Source organism: Polistes fuscatus, unplaced genomic scaffold (assembly GCF_010416935.1).
Source record: "Polistes fuscatus isolate 324 unplaced genomic scaffold, CU_Pfus_HIC Scaffold5, whole genome shotgun sequence".
In the NCBI taxonomy this organism is placed as follows: domain Eukaryota; kingdom Metazoa; phylum Arthropoda; class Insecta; order Hymenoptera; family Vespidae; genus Polistes; species Polistes fuscatus.
The window spans coordinates 12,641,370-12,666,603 of record NW_025113129.1 but is presented as its reverse complement, the minus strand read 5'-3'; the positions used below and the strand labels follow the sequence as shown (position 1 = coordinate 12,666,603).

At 34.0% G+C, this 25,234-nt stretch overlaps 2 protein-coding genes across 9 annotated transcripts in view; one reads left to right on the top strand and one right to left on the bottom strand.

Annotated features, from left to right (window-relative positions):
• LOC122522184 (lachesin-like) overlaps positions 1-25,234 on the bottom strand; it is a 147,044-nt gene that overhangs the window by 109,839 nt on the left and 11,971 nt on the right. For all 7 annotated transcript variants that reach the window (XM_043643018.1, XM_043643023.1, XM_043643024.1 and 4 more), the window contains one exon: positions 23,831-23,958. In XM_043643018.1, coding sequence (XP_043498953.1) covers positions 23,831-23,933 — 103 coding nt within the window. In that variant the 5' untranslated portion in view covers positions 23,934-23,958. The remainder of the gene's footprint in view (positions 1-23,830; positions 23,959-25,234) is intronic.
• Positions 4,034-10,223, top strand: LOC122522182. Of its 2 annotated transcripts, none has more exons than XM_043643017.1 (6): positions 4,034-4,106; positions 6,607-6,869; positions 6,992-7,261; positions 7,849-7,979; positions 8,162-8,327; positions 9,651-10,223. In XM_043643017.1, the coding sequence occupies exons 2-6, from the start codon at positions 6,609-6,611 to the stop codon at positions 10,050-10,052; spliced, it is 1,230 nt and encodes a 409-aa protein (XP_043498952.1). In that variant the 5' UTR covers positions 4,034-4,106; positions 6,607-6,608; the 3' UTR covers positions 10,053-10,223. The 2 variants fall into 2 exon arrangements, with proteins under 2 accessions (XP_043498952.1, XP_043498951.1); XM_043643016.1 differs by lacking the exon at positions 4,034-4,106 and adding an exon at positions 4,423-4,522.

The following is a 25,234-nucleotide window of genomic DNA, read 5'->3' as shown; positions in this document are numbered from 1 at the left end:
AATAAGATTGAACGGAATTGGGACGGAAAGAAAAAATAAAACATAAAATTACATAAAATTATAAATAAATATAAAAAAAAAGATATTCCTAAATGAAATATCTCCACGAATAAAACTTATTATAAATTTAATACTTTTTTCGTTCTCGAACGTTACAGATTTTCTTTCGAAACGATATTCGATTTATAAATCCTTCGAGTAAAAAAAAGATTCAATATGCCACGTGATATAAATACGTGGACGAGCACGCGCGCGCGTGCATTTACCCGTCCTCTCGATTTCTCTTTTCGGTAAAAAAAAAAAGAAAAAGATCAATTTAGATAATAACGTAATATAAAAATGCAAATGAGAGTGAAATATCAAGAAAAAAAGAAAAATCAAAAAACAATAAAAAGAAGGAACACGTTTGTCAAAGTATAAGACGGTAATTAAATCAGATTTTGAATTGTAACGATGAGAAATTGTCACACTTGAGTAGCGTTGTAATAGGGGTGGTGTCTGTCCTACTACTACACCTCTTAGCCCTCTTTACTTTACTTTTCTTTGCCATACAATTGTTTCGAACGAGGAACGAATAGAAGAGGGGGGGAATCTTTCCCTTTTTCTCTCTCATTCACTCACTCACTCACTTACTCTCTCTTTTATTTTCTATCCTTCTCTGTCTTTCGAAGGAATACTCGAGGAAAGGTAAAGAGAGCAACGTGTGGGGGTATTGAGTCTTCTGGATAAAGGACAATCGGGGATGGTAGACGTGGGACGAGTTTCTACGAAGGGTGGAAACGTAACGACTGCATTCAACTTGAGTGCTCGCAATCGTCCACGACAATTGCAATACGACTACTACGAGTACGACTACGACTACGACTACGATGACAAGGAATGGACTCTAACAGAACTTATATTGATATCTGAACACTTTAAGAGTGCAACTCTTAAGCAAATTCTTACGAAATCGTCTACGTCTTCCTTTTTTTCTCAATTTGGAATAATGCTTATCATTCTAGCTAGCTATTATGATTTTTGGAAAAGAAAGTACTTTGATTTTTTCTTAAGAAATTTAATGGATTTTTATATTGATTTTGATTGAGTCGTTTGCAAACAATTGGTCAAACGAGAAAATTCACTTATCGTGTAATTTCATTGTTCCAAGATTTCAACTAGTTGATATGTGTCACATAAGAGTCTATTTATAAGCATATAAATTGGTCGTATTACATTATAAAACCGCAGCCGCACAGTGGTTCGTAAACTGGTCGAGTGTTACTCGTATTAGCCAGAAAATTGTTCGAAATATTATTGTTATGTCATATGGGGATTATAATGGATATTAAATAAATTGTCGCGTTTATGTGCACGTTTTAGTGCAAATGTCTTACTTTCTTTATCTCTCTCTCTCGTACAATGATCTTTGAGTAATGCATTGTATAGAAAAAATTACTCGAGTTTTATATTTCGAATATTATGAATCGATACCATTCATTCGAGACAATGCATAGCTTTATATTTTTTCTTACATATTTTAATTATCGATGTGAATAATTTCTTATCTTTGTCCTTTTGCTTAAAGATAAAGGAATCAAAAAGTATCTCATTTTAACTAGTCGTAAAAGTTTGAACAATCTTAGTTACATAGATTACGTGATCGAGTATTATATTATTAATGATTACGTAATTTACGATGAGATAGCATTTTTCGCATATATTATTTATGATTGCGTAATTTACGATAAGAATACCTTGTATTATTTGTTACAAAACACGATATGGTAATTATAGTTTGGACAAAAACTGGTTGAAAATAAAATAAATGACTGTATCATTAGAACTTACGTATCGATTTGTAAATGCATACGAAATAGAGAAAGAAAAAAGTTTGTTCGTCTCTAATCAATTGAATGATTGAACGATTGGAATTAATTAATAATATTTGATTTTTTCTGACGCATAAGATTGACTAATCATTTTCTAAGATAATTTTATACGATAGTTCTTTAGTAAGATAAGAAAATCTCTTAAAATCTCGATGAATGAGAGTCATTTACGAAGACAATAACGTTTATTGTATTTTCTTAGATACGTGATTTATATGTTAAAGTAAACTTATTAGATTTTCTAGCGAAAATTAACAAATTTGTTGAACCACCGTGCGATTTAAGGAGTTATACGCAGTTAGAAGGAATAATTTTTAAAAAATTTATTACTATTTTTTTGTAACAATTTAGAGCGAAAATTTTAGTCAAAAACAACAACTTTTTTTCAAATAGACACCATTTTGTCGAAAATCAAAATTTTTATTATTCCTTGGTTTTAATACCTGCATTAATCTATCCTTTAAAAGAATCCACCATATTTTTTAATTTCAATAATCCAAACCGTCAAAATGAAGATCACCGCCAAACGTCTTTTTTTAGAGGACGTTCAGGAAATCATCTACAGGAGCGGTGCAGATTAATATTTTTACATAATCAACGCGCTATTGTATTCTCAAAAGTTGGCTCTATTTGAATTACCATCACTTTTCTTTGAGAAATAAAAACTGTTTCTAGAAAAAATTCATGAAAATACGTCTTTTCCGAGCCTCGAAACTGCGTATAACCCCTTAAGCAATTAAAATAACAAGTGTAGTTATTAATTATTTGAAATGACGTGCCAACATTATTAATTCTTAATAAAGGAATTTTATGATTGTCTTTAATTGGCTTCTGTCAACTTGAATAGACGTAAGAGGTCATAACTTAACAAATTATGTAATGCATTCAGTATATCGTGGATAATACGATATAACGTTCCTAGCGTATGTTGCAAAGCCCCTTTTATTCTCTAATAAAGTAAATGTCATCTTTCGGAAGTGGTTAAATCACATAAATATATATATATATGTCAGTGTGGTCTACGTATGTATGTGGAAAATTTATAAAAGGTTTTGATACTCTATTGAAAATAACTCTCGACTGGAATTTTATTTTCCCAGAAACAATTAATTAAAACTTATATCGTAGTATGTTATAATAAAACATTATACATCACCATTGTTTAATCGATAAGTTTATCTAATCGATTAAGATGGAGTGACAATTACCTCGGATAACATTAAATCGTGATAAAAATTTACGTTTAAATATACGATTTTTGAAGAAAAAATAATAATAATATAATAGTTATTTCGTATTTTGATCTAACGCCAGCTGTTTTCGTAGAAACACGGAAACATAATATGTCAGTGTTGTTAACGTTTTACTAAACTAGTCAGAAACTTTTGGACTATGTTCCTACAATCTAGAAATCCCGCACTGTCACGTGGATGCTTTAATACGTCATCTTTTATCATAAAAAAAAAAGAAGAAAAGAACTTGCATAAAACACATGTAACACACATACAAAAATACATTAAATATTATATTGAGTATTTTTTAAATTCTCTTATAAAATCTTCTCGTAACTGATGAAACACACATGCACACAAACACAATATCCTAATTGTAAGATCAAAATAATGAAAGGTAATATATAAAAGACTTTTGCTCGTGAGAAAGTATAATATGGGTTAATACGTGTCAATGAACAAAAACTATAGTCAATAAAGGACAATTCAATTTTACACATGTTTTATCATATATTACATAAATATATATATAACGTAATTGTGGCTCATCAGTATATGTTCGAAAAAGAAATAAAATAAAATAAAATAAAATAAAATAAAATAAAACAAATAATAATAGTGTATTACGAGATAAAAATTGATCTTATCTGTTAATTTGTCGTACTATCAAAATAAATAAGAAATAGAAAAGAGTCAGATAAAATAAAGAAAATTGTATTATATAATATGAATAAGAGGTAATTAAGAAATAAATAATTATTACCTTTATCTATGTGAACAAGCAGATTCAATGAATTGTCAAAGATTTCAACATATAGTTACTAACAAAGCTACTAACAGCGCTGCCTGTTAGTTTATGATTTGGTGGAATTCTCAAGAGGGTATAAATAACGAATGAAAAATTGTCTACATTATTTCTAATAGATTAGATACTCTAACGAGAAGAGACAGTGCAGCGAAGAAAAACCAAGTGTTAAATTTTAGTGAATACGATCAATCTCAGGTTGGTTGGTAATAAATGATATATAATATATCATATTATTGTTTTACTTTATTATTATATATATATATATATATATTTTATTTTTAAATCGCGAATAAATATGCGAATGTGTGCAACGCGATAAGTGTTTATAAACAAATTGAAAAAAGCTTGAAAATTTTTACGTGCAATATTTTTTTTTTTCTTTTTTTTTTCAAGTATAACAATAATTATTCGTACAAAAGGGAATCATATAATAAATCTTCGAGATATGAATAGTTCGAGTGATCGCCTCAAGCAGCCTATAAAATATTACGTGCACCGTACAATTACTCATTCGTTCGTTGGACGTTCAACGAGAGAGTACAAGTTATCATTGATTTTTAAAAGTTACCATTTGTAAATGTGATCGTACGTTTAATTGAAATTTACTGAAGGTTGGTGAACAAGAAATCTAAGTGACCGTTGTGTCTCCTATAAAATGTCATTTAAAGAATTATCTCATCGATTAATCATTTGTTGTTTTTTTTTTTTAAACGCATCAGTAGTGTTATGTCACGATTGCTTCGAACTTTTACATTTTACTTTTACTTATACTTTTTTCGTGCTATTTTCTTCATTGTTTACTTTCATTCTATTTTGATTCGTCTATTGTTTTATAGTGATATATTAAAATAATTCTATGTAATTTAAATGTATACACTTGCATATATCCGATTAGTTTAAATTTAAGCAAATCAAAATTCATTGTCATTTGAATAATGAATTCAATGTTACACGTCAAAGTGTTATGTTTTATTCTTTTTTTTTGTTTGAAATTATTAACAGTATTCGGATGATTCATAGTTTTTAATTTATGTAAGAAATATAATCTCGAAAAATATAATCTTTGGAATTACATAAACGAAAAAGAGAATAAACAAAGTTAATAGAATATAATTTAATATTAGTGGTATCATCATAAAATATTTACTTTTATGTTTACTTAATGATTTAAAAGTCCAAGATCTTATATATCTATTCGCTGTTAACACATTTTGATATTTTTCTGACACATGTAACAGTATATTTATGTAACGGTAACAGAAACGGTGAAATCAACTGAAAATATGTGCTTATCGATCCAGATTGAAAATACACACGTTGCCAAAAGTTCATTTAAATTGGGTCATTAATCAAGAAATATTTTTATTTAAAATTTCATTAGGGAACCTAGGAAAAATCGAATCATAGAATATACATTCTTATCACGATTTAAATATTTTTCATCCTTCCCCCTCCTTCTCGTTCACGTTCTTTCCTTTCTCTTATTTTTTTTCTTCCTGAGAAGGAATGCCGCGGGCTTACTTTCACATTTTTTTTTTTTCTTTTTATCTTTACTTTTTCTTCACGTCGACTACCTTTCGAAACGAGTTTTTATATCACAGTCAAGTTTTCTCTACCAAAATGAAGAAGAAGAAGAAGAAGAAGAAAAAGAAGAAGAAGAAGAAGAACCGGAGAAGAAAGAGAGAAGGGCACGAGACCTCATAAGACGCGAGAAAAAGTTGCATGGAAAGTTTCGATAATGTTCATTGAGCGTACGCAAGAGACCTCGATGATAACATACTCGTAAAACTAATCTCGTCGCAAAACTCAATTCGTCCCTTCTTCCTAGATATGCATCTTCAATTGGTTCCCATAATATAAAACGAGTGAGATGCTTGCTATCGTCTTTCCACCTAACCCCACCCCACCCCCACCCGTAATAACAGATCTAACGAAAAAAAATATTTAAATCGTTAGCTTGTATTATTTGTTCAAGAATTCAGACGTTCTTATCTGCTATGAATTTCTAAGATAATATCAAACGTTATATTACCGATGTGTTATAAATTTCAAATGCCTTTATTTGTATGGTCTTTTATAAATATCTTTAGTATAACGTATCAACATAAATTGAATTGAAATCATTCAAAGAGAACAAATGGAGTGTGAAAATACAACACGTGGCCCACCGTATCCGCCACGAAATGATTGATTAAACTGTTCCATCAAGGCAAGAGTCATTTAAATACACCAATTATCATTGAACAAACGAATGTTCGTTTAAAGTAATAGCAATTGAATCTGTTTAACGTTTAAAGTCTAATACGATCATGCAACAAATTATAATAATATTATAAAATACGTTAGTTAAAAAAAGATCAAATATATTTTTTTTGTTGGAATCTTTAATTATAATCTAACGAGTATCGATAATTGTGAAAACTTTTTGAGAAAGATATTTCAATATATATAAAGTAAAACAAAAAAAGAAAAAGAAATAAAAAATGATATTGAAAGAATGGATTGGTTCGCGTATTTCGGTTTAAGGGTTAGGAAGAAAAGTAAAAAAAAAAAAAAAAAGAAAAATGATAGTGATATATTCCAGTTATGACAATAAGTTATTGTAAAGAATCGTTTCCACAGTTTTCCTGACACAACTGAAAAAGAAGTGAAGATTTGTCGATGAAAAATTCTCCGAATCCAATTCCAATTTCAGAAATGGCCAAAGAGGAGACACTGCCATGGCTGAACCTCGAGTTCCTGGAAAATATCTTGCGGAAGGCGAAGAACGACGATTCGATACGAGTGATCGATATATTTTCAAAACCCGCGACGGCTAAGGGGGACAACTATACCAGCGACATGTACAGAATATTGCTTGAAATTTCATGCAAACAGGCTGGGGGACAAGAAGTTACGAAAAAAACATCGCTCATTGTTAAAGTCGCGCCAACTGGGGATACGTTGAAAAAAGATTTGGTTGGTGGTATTAGGATATTTTTTGTTTGTTTATAATAAAATTTAAACGATCGTATAATTTAAATTGAAAATAAACAAAGAGAAAAAGATACGATCGATAATATTATAATACGTTTGTCTAGATCGAAAAATCCATGATCTTCGATACGGAGATGTCGATGATGATGAACCTGTTGAAGAAGATGAACGACCTAGTTGGACCAGATCATATACTAGGAGCACGGATTTTCTACGTTCGAAAAGAACATCCGGTGTTTCTAGTGATAGAGGATCTCGCTCCTCTTGGATTTCGGATGGCTGATCGTCAAGCCGGTCTTGACCTAACTCACTGCTTGTTGGCTATGCGAGGATTGGCTAGATTTCACGCTAGTAGCTTGGCCATATGCGAAAAGGTAAGCTACAAGAACTTTATTTTTATTTATCGATAAAATATTGTTCACCTGGTAGTACGAAAAATAAAAGAAACGAATCTCTCATTTTTTCTTTTTCTTTTCTTTTGTTTCTTTTGATAAATTAATAATATATCTTGCAACAAAGAAGGGACACAAAAGTCAACGTATTCCACGAACGAAATAATTTGTGTGCTTCGTCGGGTAAAGCTTAGGGGGTATAAAGTATTATAATGCTTATCATAAGCCCGCAAATTTTGTGCACGCAAATGGGAGTTCGAAACTCGCGTGGCTCGAATCAAAGTGCATACATGCGAAATGTCTGCCTGGAGGATAACTAAAGTTCAATATCCCTTATTACCCTTTATCGTTGGACGTGTTCCAATGTTAGATGCAGTCTCTCTCTCTCTCTCTCTCTCTTCTCTTCTTCCTTTCTCTCTTCTCTGTTTCTTTAGAAAATTTAAGGAAGCTTTTATGCCGTGGATTTGTCGTGGATTTTACCTTGTAAACGGATATACGATGTAACTAATAATTATTTTACAAATCGTGTGATGTACATTAATTATTGAAAGATACCAATATGTTTTTAGGAACCAAATCAAAAAACGATTTACACCAGAGGAATATATTACAACGGGCATCCTCCCGAATTGACGTCCTTCTTTTCACTTGGAGTCAAATCTTTAGCAGCCCAAGTAAAAAATTGGCCTAACTTTGAGAAGTGAGTTTTTAATAAATACATTTATTTGTTTTTATTTACTTTGCAATCCGATGTGTAATCTCATTCAAATTCGTTTAAATATTTGCACGTAATTTTAAAATAAAAACTTGTTAATTCGTTCTCGCATGTATGATAATTCGTTACACACGTACGTTACAAAATTTGATTATATTAATTCATAGATATGCGGAGAAAATCGATAAGATATCGGACAAACTCTATTTCGAAACTTGCAAGGTAATAAAACAACGAGACGACGAATTTAATGTTATAAATCATGGCGACTTCTGGGTGAATAATATGATGTTTCGTTACAACGAGGAAAGAAAACCGATCGATCATATCTTTGTGAGTATAACGATACGATTTACATTAGGTCGTTTCCTTTTCCCTTTGATCATCGGAATAGTAGACTTTAAAGTTACCTTCGTTTCTCTCGACCGGGAAAATGTCAAAGTAAAAACTAAACTAAACAAAACTAAACTAAACAAAACAAGTTCAGTCATCGCTATAAAAAGGTTACTTTCTCAATCGGCCCAAAACGATTCGAAATATTTCTGAATCTCGGTTGATTCAACATAAGATAATTGATTGGCGTTTCGTAAGAGATTTTACTACTAGAAAAAAGTATAACATAAAAGAATTTCTTCCTGGTATTGCAAGAAGGCTACGTAAATATGTAGCTTGGTAAATACCGAAAGGCCGGAAGGTTGAAAACATTCGGAGTTAAACCAAATCTAGCTTTTTCCTCTATTTCTATGTAGGCCACCTAGTTTGGAAACTCGTCGGCTTTTAGATCTAGATCAAAAGGTTTACTCCCTAACCACCCCCCTCCCTCCCTCCCACCGTCCCATCGCTAAGGAAAATCTATGTCCTTGTGCTCGTATTTTTTTTGTTATCCTCCATGTTCGGAAAAAGAAATAAAAAAAAAGAAAGAAACGATTGGACGATATCAAAAGATAGGAGATGATGATATTCGGAAAAATCGCGTTCGTGGTATTCGAATAACAAGATAACAAAAGATATCACGAAATTGGACGAAAAATTATAAAGTATCTTTATTTTCTCGCGATGGAAAAAATAAACAAATTCCATAGGAAAAAGATATCGAGAGAAAAAAAACCAACGAGGGGGTGGGGAGGAGGGGGGGCAGTTTAGGCTCTAGATTTAACAGGAATTTTTATCGAGAATTATTCGCGATCTTTTTCCACGTTCCACGCAAGAGGAGACCGACTTCTTTATAACGAAAGGTAAAAATGTTCGGAAACTAGACGTCGAAGGGAAAGGTAGGGAAAGGAAAGGAAAGGGAAGGGAAGGGAGGGGAGGAGAAGGGAAGGCGATCCCTTCGTATTGTCACGCGTTATGAATAATGCAATAAATTCGATTCGATCGCGTTCAGGTGTACACCCGGAAGGAACCTGTCTGTCCGTCCTTCGCGATTGAAGAGAACAGAATGAAAGAGAGAGAGAGAGAGAGAGAGAGAGAGAGAGAATGATATAGGACACGTAAATACGATGCACATAGATCTTTAGACCCGGTGACGACTTCCTAAACACGAATCCCTCATTCTCTTCTTTTCAACTTAACAGCCCCGATTTCATTTTCAATTTTTTGTTTGTAAGATCGATCGATTAATCGAATATCTTTTCTGGTTTCTGGCCGTTGTTGCAGGTGGATTTTCAATTGTGCGTTTACGGATCACCTGCGTTAGATTTGCAATATTTTCTTAGCACCAGTCCGAACAACGAGGTTTACGAAAATGACAGGGAAACGTTAATAAAGGAATATTATTCTACATTGTGTAACATGATGAAACAATTGGATTGCAAAACCTCTCCACCGAGTATGGAAAAACTTCAAAAGCGTATCAATGATTACGAGATAGTGGCTATGATAAGTTCTTTCGCTATTCTACCGTTGGTTTTAATTGATAGAAATGAAGCGAAAGATATCAACGAGATTATGGGCACCGATGGTGGTTACGATGATTCGGCTTATAAAACCGATATTTATCGTAAAGTAATATGCAAGAGGATTCCTTATTACGATCAATTAGGATTATTAGATATTTAATGAATAATTATTATTGGTAACGTGTTTTATTTGAACACACGGGTTATGTATTTTTCGAATCGATTGTGAATCGATTTCGAACTATCGATTCGTCTATCGACGATCAACGACGAGAACGACGAATCGTTGGAATTACAAACGTATAAACGGGATAAATTAAATATAGTCGAAGAAAAATACAGATAAAGATTATAAAATCGGTTAATAATAATAATAATAATAATATGAGATGTAAAAATATTGTACGTACGAGTAACGAGTTTGATAAAAAATTGTTAATCGAAAAACTGAAAGTAAAACAAAAAAAACGAAACAAGCACGTTTGTTAATCTAACGTTAATAGGCAACGAGTGTGCACGATATAAAAATAAATTATTTCCTAGATTGTATGATATACGAATGATGTGTCGACGAAAAGAAGAGTAACAAGCGCGCGCGCGTTCTTACGAAAAAAATGTAAATAATAAAAAAGAAAAAAAAAAAAGATAGAAAAAGAAATATATAAAACCAAGAAACATAATGATACAGTTGTGACAAAAACTTTTGCATACGTAGTGGTGGGTAAAACAAAACAAAAATATGACGCGCTGCTGTAATACACAGAGTGCAGAGCACATAGTGAATTTCATAGAGACAAATTGGAATGGAAAACTGTTACGCGAAGGAAGTATGAGATTGTGAATTAAAAAAAAAAAAAAGGCAACGAATAAAATAATAAAAAACAAAAAATACAAAAATGAAATTAAAACAAAAACAGAGAGAGAGAGAGAGAGATACATACGTAGTACACTCGTAGAAAATTTTCCATGTTAAAACGGGTTTGGCGTGTGTGTGTCTTATATTCCCCGTTATTGATGTTTCGATATTATATTACGATTCCCCTCGTGTCAACACAACAAGCGCTCGATTAATTGCGGAAGTTAATTGTTATTATTTGCGGGGGAAAATTGGAAGGTTTCGCGGGGGAGGGAGTGGGACAGGGATGACAGGGATGACTGGGGGTGGGGAGATATTCCTCCGGCGCTCGACTTTTAATTGCATTTTAGAGCTGCTGCGCTCATATAGTAATAGGACAACGCAACAAGCGCAAGTATATTATTCATTAGATTGACGAGAGAACGTGACGTGTAGTATACGTGATTGGAAACAAACGAACAAATTAATGATGGCCGATTGATACTTTCGATAGAGTGCGTATACGCATGTGTTCTCTACGCGTGAATATATGTTCGTGTGCATGTGTGTGTGTGTGTGTGTGTGTAAGAGAAGGAAGGAGAAAAGGGTGGTAGGGAAAACGGGCTTGTTAACTCAAGCTCGTCACGCTTGCTTGTTTTCACGCTCGTCTGCTGCAAATCTGATTTTCGATTCTGTTTTTTCTTTTTTTATATTGCACCTAGAGAAAGGGGAGGGGTTTAGGGGGAAATGCTTTCGTCGAGCGCATTGCACAGAAGGGAACGGAGAAGGTACGAAAGAAGAACGATGGGGTTGGTGGGGGGGAAAGAGGGTGATGAAAAAGTAAAGTAATAGATGAGAAAAAAGAAAACATAGAAATAGAATAGAGGAGGGGGAGTAGGAAGGGGGGAGGCAGAATGTTGAAGTATATCGCGTTTCAGCAACACCGACGGGCAACGAATGCTTGAAATTTGCCCGGAGTTCAGGGTGGGTGGGTGTTGGCAGGTGGGGGCAGGTGTACGGGCAAGAAATAGGAGAACAAAAAATTAGGAAAAGGAAACGCGATTAGGTAGGAAACGTTAACGAGGTGTATGCGAATTTAAAAAAATACTCTCATCACATATATTTAATGTGTCGCACGCGATGTTGTTTTTACGTAAAAGGCTGAGTGGGTTATATGTGTATAATGCAAACATTATATTATAGAAAGAGATAAATATTATCTACCTTTACTTAGGTAATATGCAGATGCATATTATCCACGCGTCCATTCGTTGTTCGAAGCACCGGAATATAAATATAAATGTACGCGTGCGTTCGCATATATTGTAAATTTGGCCAAATTTTCGACTTTTCCTTTTTCCTTTCTCCTCGTATAACAACCCTCCACCCCCCCCTCCCTACCAACCCCAACTCCTCCTCGCAACCACCTTATATTTTACCGCGGGTGTAAATTATTCTATCGTAACGAGGAATGATTTATGAAAAAAAAAATGTTGAAAGTTATTTTCGTAACGCGTACGTAGCACACTTGGAATTCGCAATACGCAATATTACTTCGTATATATATACGAGAGGAATATAATAAAAAGCTCGGCGAATAGGATATTCGGAACAACAAAAAAGGATAGGAAAGTAAAAAGGAAAAAGAAAAAGAAAAAAAAAAGGGAAGAGATACCGTGCAAAGAAGAAGGATCTAATGGAGGGAATGTTAAGTGGCTGCTGGAAGGGATGATGAAAGAAGCGTAGAAGGAAAATTTATCTTTTCACGAAAGTCGAATGCTTGCACGGTGGAAATTAGTATCCGGAGTAAACGGAAGGTTGGTACGAGATAGATCGTGTTACAAAAGGATAGAAGATAGTTGAGCAAACTGTAGAAGGATATTCACAAGATGTTCGGATAATGACGACGATTATCACTTTTTTAATTTGTTACAAGAGGAAGAGGAGGAAAAGGAAGAGGAAGAGGAGGTTGCTAACGTGTATATGCCGGAAGAAAAAACTTTTAAAAGTTGAGAGATAAGATTAAAATAGATGTGCATCGTAAACGATACTCTGTATTATACATTATATAATAAACGTCGTTATCTTCAACTAAAAATAAAGATAAAAATATTTCTACTCGTTTGACAGATGCACGCGAGTTATCATCATATTATACGTTTCATATACGTGATATGATAAAACGTATAATTCATTTTTAATATATAATAAAAGTAGTTAAATAACACGCCTATGAGGATTAATTTCAACGTTAACAAATGTGTGACACAACGAAGATTCTAACAAAATATTGACACCGATTCGCGTTCATCTCGTACTATTATTTTCTGATTTTTTTTTTTAAATCGACAAGACAGCGGAAAATCTTCTTTTTTCTTTCTTCCTCGCGACCGCAGATCGTTTTAAAGCAACTTTCAATTAAAATTTCAATTATCCTTTGGATCCATCAATCATCGTTCATCGAAACGTCTAACCCCGTTCCTTTAAAACGTTAAACGCGTCTTTAATAGAGGATTAGTTTAACTAAGCTTTCAACGAGCGTTTCACCAAGAGTTTTTCATTTTTCAATTTTATCGATAGTTAATCGATCAATTTCCATGCGACACTTAAACTCGATATGATAGTTATCGAAAGAAAACGTTACTTTAAAATTAAACAGAGAAAGAGAAAGAGAGAGAGTGAGAGAGAACACCAACTCTCGTTTTTTATTCGTTCCTTTTTGCCAAGCAAGATCTATCTTTTTTAACTTGGTTTCTAAGTCAAAGATTTTGATGTATAGCTAGGCTATAGATCAATTAGACGTAGATATAGTTGGTGAACGTTTCAGATCTAACGATTAAGATATCGTTCGAGATACTTCAGACATACTTCGGTCAAAGAAAAGTTTGATCAAACTTATGCCATTAAGAGTTTCTCGTTAACTTCGGAATCACGACAAAATCATCCAGCAAATATCATAACGGGAGTTCACGTTATTCCTACGAACTCATACCACTTTTACCTTTCGAACTTTACTTTTCTAACATTCGACACGCGATTTTCCAACTATTCCAAGATTTCGAATACCGTGATACGTAAGTATATATATAATAAAAAGCAATAATAATGTTTTGTTTGATGGAATACACCTTTCCGATGTTTTGATTTTCCTTTACATTTTCACTGTTCGTACGTTACTTATTTTTTTTCTCAACTAAAATTATAATTTTATATAATATTATATTTCATACATACTTTTGTAAAATACGACGAATATTTTTCGTAGTTGCGAAGGTGGAATTTGAAAAATTTCACCCGTTACCATTTTACTAAGAATCGTTTATTATTATTATTATTATTTCTCGTTGCAGACACATTTACGTCATACTACGTTTGCATTATACATTTCGTAGTTAACAACTTTATTCGTTAGAAATTTGTTGATTTTCTTCTGAATAAAACAAAAACCGTCGTTCGTTTGTATTAATTCGTTGAATGCAACTGATCGATACGGTGAGTAACGGTTGGAAAAAAAAAAAATAAAAGAAAAAGAAAAAAATGGAATAAAAATGATACCTTTATTTTTGAATTCCGAGACGAAGGCAAGTGCACGCGAGTCAAGGTAGGTACTTATTCCTCGAGTTTCCTCTTCTTCTCTCATAGAAAACACGAGTCGCGGATGTCAAACATTCGCAATTCTTTGTTGGGAGGAAACGATGCGATAATATGTCGTATGTAAAAATTGATATCTGCCGTGTGAGCGAGTACTCGTCAAAGAAGAGAAAGAGAATATTCGTCAAAGAAGAGAAAGAGAGAGAGAGAGAGAGAGAAAACTCGTAGAATCTAGAATAGAAACGCTACGATAATTTCACGAGGGTCTTCGAGTTATATACCATGAATTATTATTATCGAGGATTATTCTTATGGTTAATTCATCCCCGATGATCCAAATTTTTGGTTGAAAATTAAATTTTTGTCTCCACTAATTTCTAATATAATTGATAAATCAAACGTATTCAAAAGTATTAACCTATTAAACGTTTATTCATTAATAATAAACATATTTTACGAATGATTGCTAGATAATATAGTATAATTTATGTTAGTAAAAATTTAGAATTAGAAATGAAGAGTATAGTTTTGGAAATACTTGACTGGAACTTCGAAGAAACGAGTTAGTTTCTCTACGAGACGATAGCGACGAGAGGTTTGCAACTTTCTTGAAAGCAGCAACAGCAACAGCAACAGCAGCAACAGCAGTTAGCGTAGGTACCTACGAACGAGTATGCACCAGCCACCAGGGGGCTGATAAACACGTACCTAGTTACGTTCTCGCCTCGGCAATCTTGCGAAAGGACAGGCATTCATAAACTACTCAGCCAACGTCTGGAACTTTAGGATATAAACCGTGAGTAATAATATATAAAGCAATAGAAACTTGTATGGTATCTTATACGAGTGAACGAAGTGTCACACATATGTGTGTCTCTTATACCGATTATAAGATAATTCTCGTTAAAACGTTATTGTTTAATTGTATTATATATAAACTCACTCCCCTCTCCTCCTCAAAAAAAAAAATGAAAGTAATCAAATTTCGACGTATTTCCAATTTTCGTAGAAAACGAGATATAATTTTCCCTATATCCTCCCATTCGTATTTTTCTCTCCCTTCTGAACTATGGAATTCGATTTCGATCTGCCCTTTTCCACTTACGAACATTCTCAAGTAATCGAATATCTTAGGATCGTTCGATGGGTGGACAGAAGACAGATGGAATCTTAACGAATCGCGTTAAGGATGTAATTCTGTCGACCGCAATGAGGATCTTTGATTACGTATATCGAATGATAGAAACAGAAAGAGAAAGAGAAAGAGAGAGAAGCAAATGATTTTCTCTATTTTCCTGCCTACCCGGCGCGTTCTATCAAAACTCGATTAATTTAATTAACTTTCTTTCTTCTTTTTTCCCTCACTCTTTTTATTATTGCTGTTGTTGTTGTTGTTGTTGTTGTTGTTGTCGATTCAATCAACGTCAATAAAACGTACGTTCGAATGGAACCCCGTACGTACATAAACGAATGAACCTCAAACATTTTCGTTCTAGTTTGTGAGCACGTATCGCATGAATTTACGTTGATGTGTATCGGTTCGAGGAGAGAGAGAAAGAGAGAGAGAGAGGGAGAGGGAGGGAGACTGGGTTTCGACGAACGATTCGATTATAATCAAGGGAAATCAACGTCGTTACGAGGATCGGAGCGACGTCCGCAGAACTACGGCGCTGATTTCGAAGGGTAAGTGCTGAAGGACCGGGGCTTACGAGAGGGAATCGGTACGTGGCTGGTGTTCCGAACGTAGGAGAGAATAAATAAACGCCATAATTCACGTTCAACAGTTACGAACGGTTCAATTCGCAATTGGAATCGGTCCAATAGCGGGAGGTGATACAGACGAACGGGGTTGGGTTGGCGAACGAGTACGATTTCCAAGAGAGAGAGGGATCGTTGAGGGTGAGAAAAGGGGGGACAACGAGTGGGACAGGGACGGGAAAGAGTAAAGAGGGTTGCAAGGAGACATTATTCGACGAAGAAACAAACAACTCGTCGATCGTATGCGCAACGTCGACGCAAACGCGACGAACGATCTACGAAATTAACTTAAAAGCCATACGTACACCTGCACTCTGCCAATTTGGCGAACGGCAAATTGAAATTTCTCGCGTATTCGACGAATCGCAAAAGGTCTTATGCGTCTATGCTTGTTAACGCGAAAACAATCTTCAAAGTTACGCGCGACAATTCGTTATGTAATATTATATTTTGTTCCTTTCGATAAAGTTACTAGATTTCTTTCTTTTCTTTTTTTTTTTAAATTATTTTTCTATAACTTTTCGGTTCACCTTTCATTTCTTTTGTCATTCGTACATTTCGAGAAAATTTTCTTTCCAACTCTCGCGGGATTTTTTTCTCTATTTCTTTTCTTTTCTTTTTTTTTTTTGTACTTTTATTACATTCCTTCTTCCCTTTAATTCAATTTTAATTAACGCAGGTATACGTACGTATTTCACGTTAGTATTATTATTTTATTACGCATTATTTATAATGCAAGCGAAAATTTGTTTAATCGCTCGGGAGCGTGTTAAGGGGGAAAGATCTCTGCCCGTTTGCACCGGGATTCGTGGAAATTTTTTTCATTCCACACTTTTATGAGAGAGAGAGAGAGAAAGAGAAAGAGAGAGAAGAAAGGACGAAAGAAAAAGAGAGAACGCACGGTCGCTTTCGTCGTGTAATTCCTCGAGAACAATTGAAATATTATGCGCTTTAACGAATTCAACGAGAAATAAGATTACGGGACGGACGTATTATTTGTTTTTGTTTTATCGCCCGAGACAAATGCAAAGAATTAGAGAATTCTCCAAAAAGTAATTACTAAGTTAATTTCTTTAGAAAGGAAGAAATTGTTTTCTACGAAAAAGATAAGAGATGTTTTATTAAAGTTAACTCTGTGAAGAGTAGTATCTTTAAAAGAGAAACATTCGTACGAAAAACCCTGTAAACTCTTCAAATGGATAAATAAATGTTAATAAATATATATATGAAATTTAATTTGAGCCGATTAACGTGAGTTTCCTTCAATGTATTTCACCCCAAACGTTTTTTACATATTCCCTTTTTTTATTCTTTAAGCAACCAACCGAACATTGCCCTTTTTCCAGCGGATTAAAAAGAGATATATTAGTCATAAAAAGGGATTTTTAAATAATTGATATTAACAGTCTTTTCGTATGCGCGAATTTATGCTTAAACAATGGAATACTTTTTTTTTTTTTAAAAACAAAAAATATCCTTTATGCTATTTTAACGAAAAATCAAATTAATGATCGTATAAATTTCTGTCATATTTCCCAAAGTATATTGATTCGACAAATATATACATTTTATTATGTATTTAGATAAATAGAAAGAAAGAAAGAGAGAGAGAACAATTTTTGCGACAATTGGTTCGTAGTACAATTGTAACCGTTCGGTAAAGTAAATTTAATCTCTGCGTTATAAAAGTACAATTAACGTTGTAAAACCAGTCGTTTCACTGAGCTGGCACTATTCTTATTTTCCATCGTGGAATCGACTTTTTATAGAATGAGTGCAAGTGTGGTTGTAGCAAAGCGTTCGTTGTTACGTTCCGTTCACGATTACTTTGAAAATTTCAACTATAAGAAAAGAGTTTGCGTGTTTCGGTTGACTCGAAATATCGCTATTGAATTCATGAAGCTATCGTTAAAATTACGTCTAATCATTTTTAAAAAACATCTATGTATATATTTATAATCAATTCCAATAAATTTCAAAATACTTGTCATTCGGGAAACGAGACACTTTCCCATATTTGTCATAAATTTATTGGTAGAATATTTACCAAAATACAACACACCCTGTATTAAATCCTATAATACTGTATACTCTATCTATATATATATCTAATATAGTACTATAATTTATAATATAGTAAGTTATCTAGTAATATATTTATACATAATATAATATATTATCTATAATCTAGTACTAGATAGTACTTTATTTATATTGTATTAAATATAGTGTGAAGCTATCGTTAAAATTACATGTAATAATTTTCAAAAAAACATCTATGTATATATATGTATATATTTATAATCAATTCAATTTCGAAATATTTGAAACAACGATTTCCAAATTATCGTCATTCGGGAAACGAGACACTTTCCCATATTTGTCATAAATTTATTGGTAGAATATTTACCAAAGTACAATACACCCTGTATTAAATCCTATAATACTGTATACCCTATCTATATATATATCTAATATAGTACTATAATTTATAATATAGTAAGTTATCTAGTAATATATTTATACATAATATAATATATTATCTATAATCTAGTACTAGATAGTACTTTATCTATATTGCATTAGATATAGTGTTGCAGTAGATATATATATACAGTATTGAAATAACAACGAAGAGTGCAGTTGGCAGTCAACCACGAGTAATTTAGTGTCTATCGAATTGACGGAGTAAGTGAAACCCGTTCGAGACGAGACGAATCCTTGAGGACGATGATATTCGTATTCTCCTTTTTCCCTTCCCTTTCTTGTTCATCCGTATCCTTCTTCTGTCCCATTTCTCCTTGCTTGGAGGAGTTATCGTGCAAGAAGAGTTGTACTTTTTCGTCGATAATCCTCAACCCACGAACGCTTGTACTCCCGTAGCAGACTGAGACCATCTATCCGCATGTCTGTAAGCTGGTTTACTATTCATTGGAACTGCATCCCCAATGCGGATAAACGGCGCATTGTTTATGCATTAGCTCGCACCCTCTACTACACCCCATTCAAACCTTCGATCTAGCCATACGCGATCGATCTTACTTCTTCTCACATTTTCCTGAACAAAGATTTCCGGATCACACTTTCCGACTAAAGTACGTTTTCTTTTTTTTCTTTTGGCTTTTCTATCATTTCACCGAAATGAACTTCTTTATCGATTAAAAAAGATTACCGGAAAGAAAGAGGAAAGTAAGCGAACATTTTATTTCTTTTTTTTCTTTCACAGACCAAACGAAACACTCGTCGATATTATCGACTATCGTTTTTAAAAAAGGGAACAAAATATTACAAGAAAAATGTACTACAGTTTTTTTTTTTATTGTTTTCTCTTGACTTTTTAGATAAGTGGTTTTTAATAATAGTTTCGAGAGAAAGTCTCGGTTGAAAGAAGATGTGTGAAATAATGGAAATAGAAATTCGAAAGAATGTAATACGATCTTGTATTTTTCATTTAATTTATCCCGATTTTTGTCTACGTTAGAATTTCGTATCTAAAACAATGAGTAATCTAAACAAAACAATAATTACGACAAAGCAATCAACTACGGCGTTTCGATCCAAAAGAAAAAGCATTTCCCGTACGGTTGATTGCGTTGCATAGTAATCTTAGTTTTGATTATGTTATCTCGAGATTAGTGCGGGAGTCAATGTTTTACCTAAGTTGTCTTTACCCACGAAGAGAGTAGGAGGAGGAGGAGGAGGAGGGCGAGGAACTCAGGATTAGAATGGTTGCTTCATCAATTGCGTACTCTGCTCGTAGAAACTCGAGATGGGAAAAAAAAAGTGAACGAAAAATCAAAGTTCTTTCGAAGGAATAACAATAATAATAATCAATCCGAACGTAACGGGATCACAGTGAAATTCGATAAGATTTGATTATTTTCTTTTCCTCGTCTAAATAACAAATATAATTATTTATTGACAGGGTAAAAAAGTATAAAAGAAATAATATAAGTAAACCTAACGACACGGAAGTGGAAAAGATCGGGAACGCGTTAGACTTTGTTTCCTGCATTAAGTGCAGTTAGTTCTCGTTCGGTCGAACGTCGGATGGTGATTCGAAGTATCTCAAGGAAAGACTCATTTGCAGCACCTGCTACTACGGACTGCTGAGTCAAGTGCGCATAGAAATTGAATACCGTCTGGATCCTCCCTCCCTCCCTCTCTCTCTCTCTCACTCTCTTCGATCGGCAAACGGAGGGAGATTTGCCTCGAACTTCGTTAAAAATAATGCTCCTACGCTCTAGTTGCCATTCGCGAGCGTTTCGCTTCGATAAATTTTTCTATTTAAATCGTACTCAACGTAGTTCGTCCGAATCGCATGAAAATTTCGTTACGAGTTATCTATATATATTTATATTTTGATATTCAAGTATATAAGATAACTTTCCAATACCTATAAACGAACCTAATGGGTATCTGTAAATAAATAAATAAGTACAAACAGCAAAGGTCGGTTTATTTGCTATCGAAGTACCCGTAACCGTGTCACTTGTAAATGGTCGAAACGTTTCGAATATATTGCATCGTGGTCTCTCGATAATAATTTCCTATTTTTACGAAAAAAAATGAATAATGACAGTAACGAACGATCGTCAATTCGTTGGAATCTGATTAATTGAAAAAAAAAAATGCACGTTTAATGTAGGAACATTTGTATAAATCTAATGTTACGAAAGATAATTGTGATACACGGGGCTGAAAATAATTCGCATAATTTATCGCGATTCATCGAATTTAAGAAACGTTATATTTAACCGAATAGTTTCGAGGCCGTAAAAGAAAAAAAAAAAAGAAAAGAAAACCATAGGTACTTTTATTTTCGTAATATTTCGAAATAGTAGGCGAGAAGAGATTGGTCCGACCGGACGGACACATGTCTACGAGACAAGAAATTCTACGTACATATATTAAGCTGGAAATGACGTAGAAACGTGTTCAGCATGCTAGAGACATCGGTCACATAGCATGGTACATAACACACGCGTACGTAAAGCGCATGCGAACACGCGCATCCTTCTACCACCAGCTATTCCGAAGTACGACGACCTTCCGACACGAGTGATAGGGATGTCCTACGAATGAATCGGTATAACACCTTATGCTGGATGATTCATTACGAAACGACAACCGTCGTCGTCCTTGTCAAGCTACAGGCATAACTTCTATCCCCCTATCCCGCCCCCGTTCACCCATAAACTTTCCTCGATTTAACCACGAATATCGACGTTTACGTCGATTCCTATCTCTAAAGGGATACGAGCAAAATTATCGTCACCAAGTTAGAAATCTAAAGTCATCGACCACCCGGTTTCGGTACGAAACGAAGGAACCGCCCCTTTCCTTTTCTTAGGGAAAACGCATAATTGAAATTCACGGTTCGCTATAGGACGGATTAATTACGTCATGGTATGAATTAAGACGAGAATATATCCGTGGGGAAGGATATTTCGTTTCGTTAACGATCAATCGGATTTCGGGGAAATTGCAATATGGTAATAATTATAATCTACCAATAATATTTAATAATTCACTCTAAAGCGTTAGTTCGTTGTATTATTTTGTATACAAAACAACGTATGATTCCAAAATAAATTTGATTTATCGTCGCGTTGGGGGTAAACGGGTAAATTTCAAATTAATCGATCTAACGCGAAACTTTAGGTTGTAATTTTATAACATATTTCTTTTTGTTTGTTTGACTTTTCCTCAAAGAAAACTCGACGAAATACAGAGGTATGAAAATACACGAGGAAATATGATAACGAAAGGAAAGAAGATAAAAATGTCGAGAGAGGGGGGAGGAGGGGGGGATTCGTCTCCCGTGTATAATAAAGTCTAAATGAGAAATGCGAAAAATCTCGAATGCGGATATTAAATTCAGCGTATCGTCAAAGCCAAAGGACAGACGTCGAGCCGACAATAGATGTGATTACGTAGACACTATACATAGATAGATAGTACTCGTCATTTCTCTTGACACGCGTTTCATTCGCTTACCAGTACCATATCATTCGATATCTGGTTCACTCATTTCGCTCTCTCTCTCTTCCTCTCTCTCTCTCTCTGTCTCTCTCTTTCGCTATCGAACGAATGGGTGTTTCATTAGCACTCTTCTCCAAACGGCATACTAATTACGAGGATAGACGTAATAATTATATAGAGGATATCTGTCGTCGCGTGTCTACACTCGGCATTTCGGTGATGTTATATTCGTTTGCCATCTCGAACGAGAATAGAAAAAAAAAAAAAAAAAAAAAAAAAAAAAAAGAAAAATCAAAACAAATCGTTCAAAACGAAATTAATTAGAGGTAGAACTAATTTTTCCTACCAACCGACGATTTTGTTTTCCTCCTCCTCTTCTTACTTTTTTTTTCTTTCCACCTCCCTCCCTCCCCCCACGTCTCTCGTTTAAACACGACTTACACGAGCAATTTTTCATACCGGTTAGAATTATCTACGAAACTATCATTGAGATATGAAAATTTTAGCGTAAAGAAAAACATTTTCGTTTAAGATTCGTTTAAAGCAATTAGCTTGATTATTTCGATATTTTGAAACATAGATATTATAACTTATAGAAAATATCATTTGTTTTTCTTCTTTTTCATTAAAAAGACAACATTCTCCTCCTATCTTCTTTCATTTTATCCTTAGATTACATTTTTTCTCTGATTTTTTTTTTTCCTTTAGACGTCACTAGCCGTTCTTGTTTTCTTAATCTTTTTATCATCCTCAAGTCCTTTCTTTTCACATCATCTTCTTTTTATTTTTTCTTCTTCTCAAGTTTACCTCCGAAGAGACGCGTTGACAACGAAACCGACGACCCTCTTCAAAGTCTCGAAACACAGAGAATAAGAGAGAAAGAGAAAGAGAGGGAGAAGCCTCGAACGTGCAACTTTTTAAAAAAGGATTACGATATAATCTGCGTTCTTCTTTCTCAGCGGTCTACCCCTTTCTTTTTTATTATTTTATTTTTTTTTTTTTTACGACGATATCTCTCTAACGCGACCAGTTACACCGGGTCGGTTGGTTTACAGTACACCGTTAAACTTGCGTGAGACTTGGTCGTAAAAATAAAAAGAACTTTTTCTTGAAGCTTTATGTTTCGTAAAAGGGGATACGTCGTTCGGCGGGGGAGAATGGGGTAGGGGGTGGGGGGGAAGGGATGCTATTGCTCGCAGCCGTTGCTCACTCGACTCGATCTAACGACACCGATTTATATTTTTATTCTATTTTAATTCTTTTGAAAAAAGTCAAATAAAAAGACTATATTATCTTAAACGACGCACGATGCTTAACGCACAAAAATTCCCCTTTCGCGATTTTTATCATTATTTTAATTTATTTTCGATTAAACGAAAAGAATAGAAAAGAAAAAGAGAGAAATGAAAAATGCACGGCTGACTTTTTTTTTTCATTTTCTTTCAGAAATTCGCTTAAACGAGTAACGGAGAAAACAGCATCGTTGGTTGGTTAGTTGGTTGGTTGGTCGGTCGGCTGTCATTAAGTCAGAATCGAGTGGCAGGCATGACAGAGCGTTTATGCTTATCGTTGTCTGGCACGACAAGCTGAGATACTCGATACACAAGCAGCATAAGCAAACTGCTAATAATCCCAGGACTCCGCTAGCTAATAATCAATAATTCTTCGTTTTGTCTTTCCAATTTTATATAACTGATGATCTATAGGTTAATTAAATCTATTAGTTATATAAATGTGAACAAGAGAAAGAAGTAATAAACAATTATTACCAATACTTTTGATGAGCGGTGAGGCCGATGGTTGAGCTTGCAGGAGTTGAGTACCCCCGAGAAGTGTAAGTACGATGCGATAATACTTCATAGTGATCGTCATCCTGTGTCATTTACTCCATGGAAATCTGAAACAAAAAGAAAAGAAATATTTTTTACAAATAACGATAAATAAATCTTTAAGAAAAAAAATAATAATTATTACAACTTATGTCGAAATAATATAAGATTTTCATTATTAAATCCAACAAACGCAGAGAAGATTTTGGAAAGTACAAAAATATTATATCTTTAGATTTGTAAAATGCAACTAATCGTGGTTGAGCACAGCTCATAAACGTGATCTCGCTTTAGAACACCGAAACCCTAAACGAACACGATATCAGAATAGTATTATCATTCGTCGAATCTGTATTCGAATCTTACGAGCGCATTGTGTGCTTGTTCGTAGAACATATTCAACGGAAATGTTGAGAAAGCCGTATCTAAAGGGAGACAACGAGAAACTGCATCGAACAGAGAGTTTCTCGTCGAAGAGTCACGAAAAAAAGGGAGCACTTCGATTGTCGTTCTATTATCTTAAGGTATATCTACCTATGAGCATTTCTACACATGCATCTTCTTTTTCTTTCTATCATTTTTTCTTTCTCTCTTTATTTCCCAACCCCATTTAGACTCTTTTATACGATTTCTTTCTCTCCTCTCTTTCTCAGCCATTTAGTATCTTTTTTACGATTTTCTCTCATCCCTTTTCTCTTTCTCTTTCTCTATCTCTATCTCTCTCTTTCGTGTAACTATCTTTACTCCTAGCCGCGATAAGCTCCGGCATGGGAAAGAAACGACATCGAGTTTTTCGCACGAGCAAATCTATTTTAAATTTTCCCTCCTATATATATATATCTTCTATACGCTAACGTTACGACGTAGGTATTCTCTCATTTTCTTTTAGCATTTTCCTAGTGTTTGCATCGTTAGAAACACGATTTTCGTTTTCGCTTAAACGTTGGCCGCTTAACGTAGCATATTAATTTTCGATGAATCAACCCGAGTCTTACCTCGTCCGACAGGTAACCGAACACATCGGGATTCCGTGAAACGTTGACTAGTTACTTACAAGATGAGGGCTTTCTCAAGGTTTCCGTACGAAACACCATGTCGTTTCCTTCTCCCTATTTGTTTCATGCAAATACGTATCGTTTAACTGTTCCGTTCCTGTTCCAGAACGCAAAACTTAGGTAGCTTTCGTTTTAGCATTTACCGTGGTGCCCGTAATCTGTAAGAATATTCCTCTTGATTTTCTGGCTCACTCCATTTCTCATTCTCTCTTGTTCTTTCACTTCGATGCAAATTAACATCCATTACGTAAACGTTACCGTATATCATACCACAAACGAGAACTTCTCT

Excerpts from the sequence above, each read along its gene's own strand:
- LOC122522182 (XM_043643017.1), top strand. The coding sequence starts at position 6,609 with ATGGCCAAAGAGGAGACACTGCCATGGCTGAACCTCGAGTTCCTGGAA. Across the intron at positions 7,262-7,848 it reads GCTTGGCCATATGCGAAAAG|GAACCAAATCAAAAAACGAT; the intron begins GTAAGCTACAAG and ends ATATGTTTTTAG. Across the intron at positions 7,980-8,161 it reads AATTGGCCTAACTTTGAGAA|ATATGCGGAGAAAATCGATA; the intron begins GTGAGTTTTTAA and ends ATTAATTCATAG.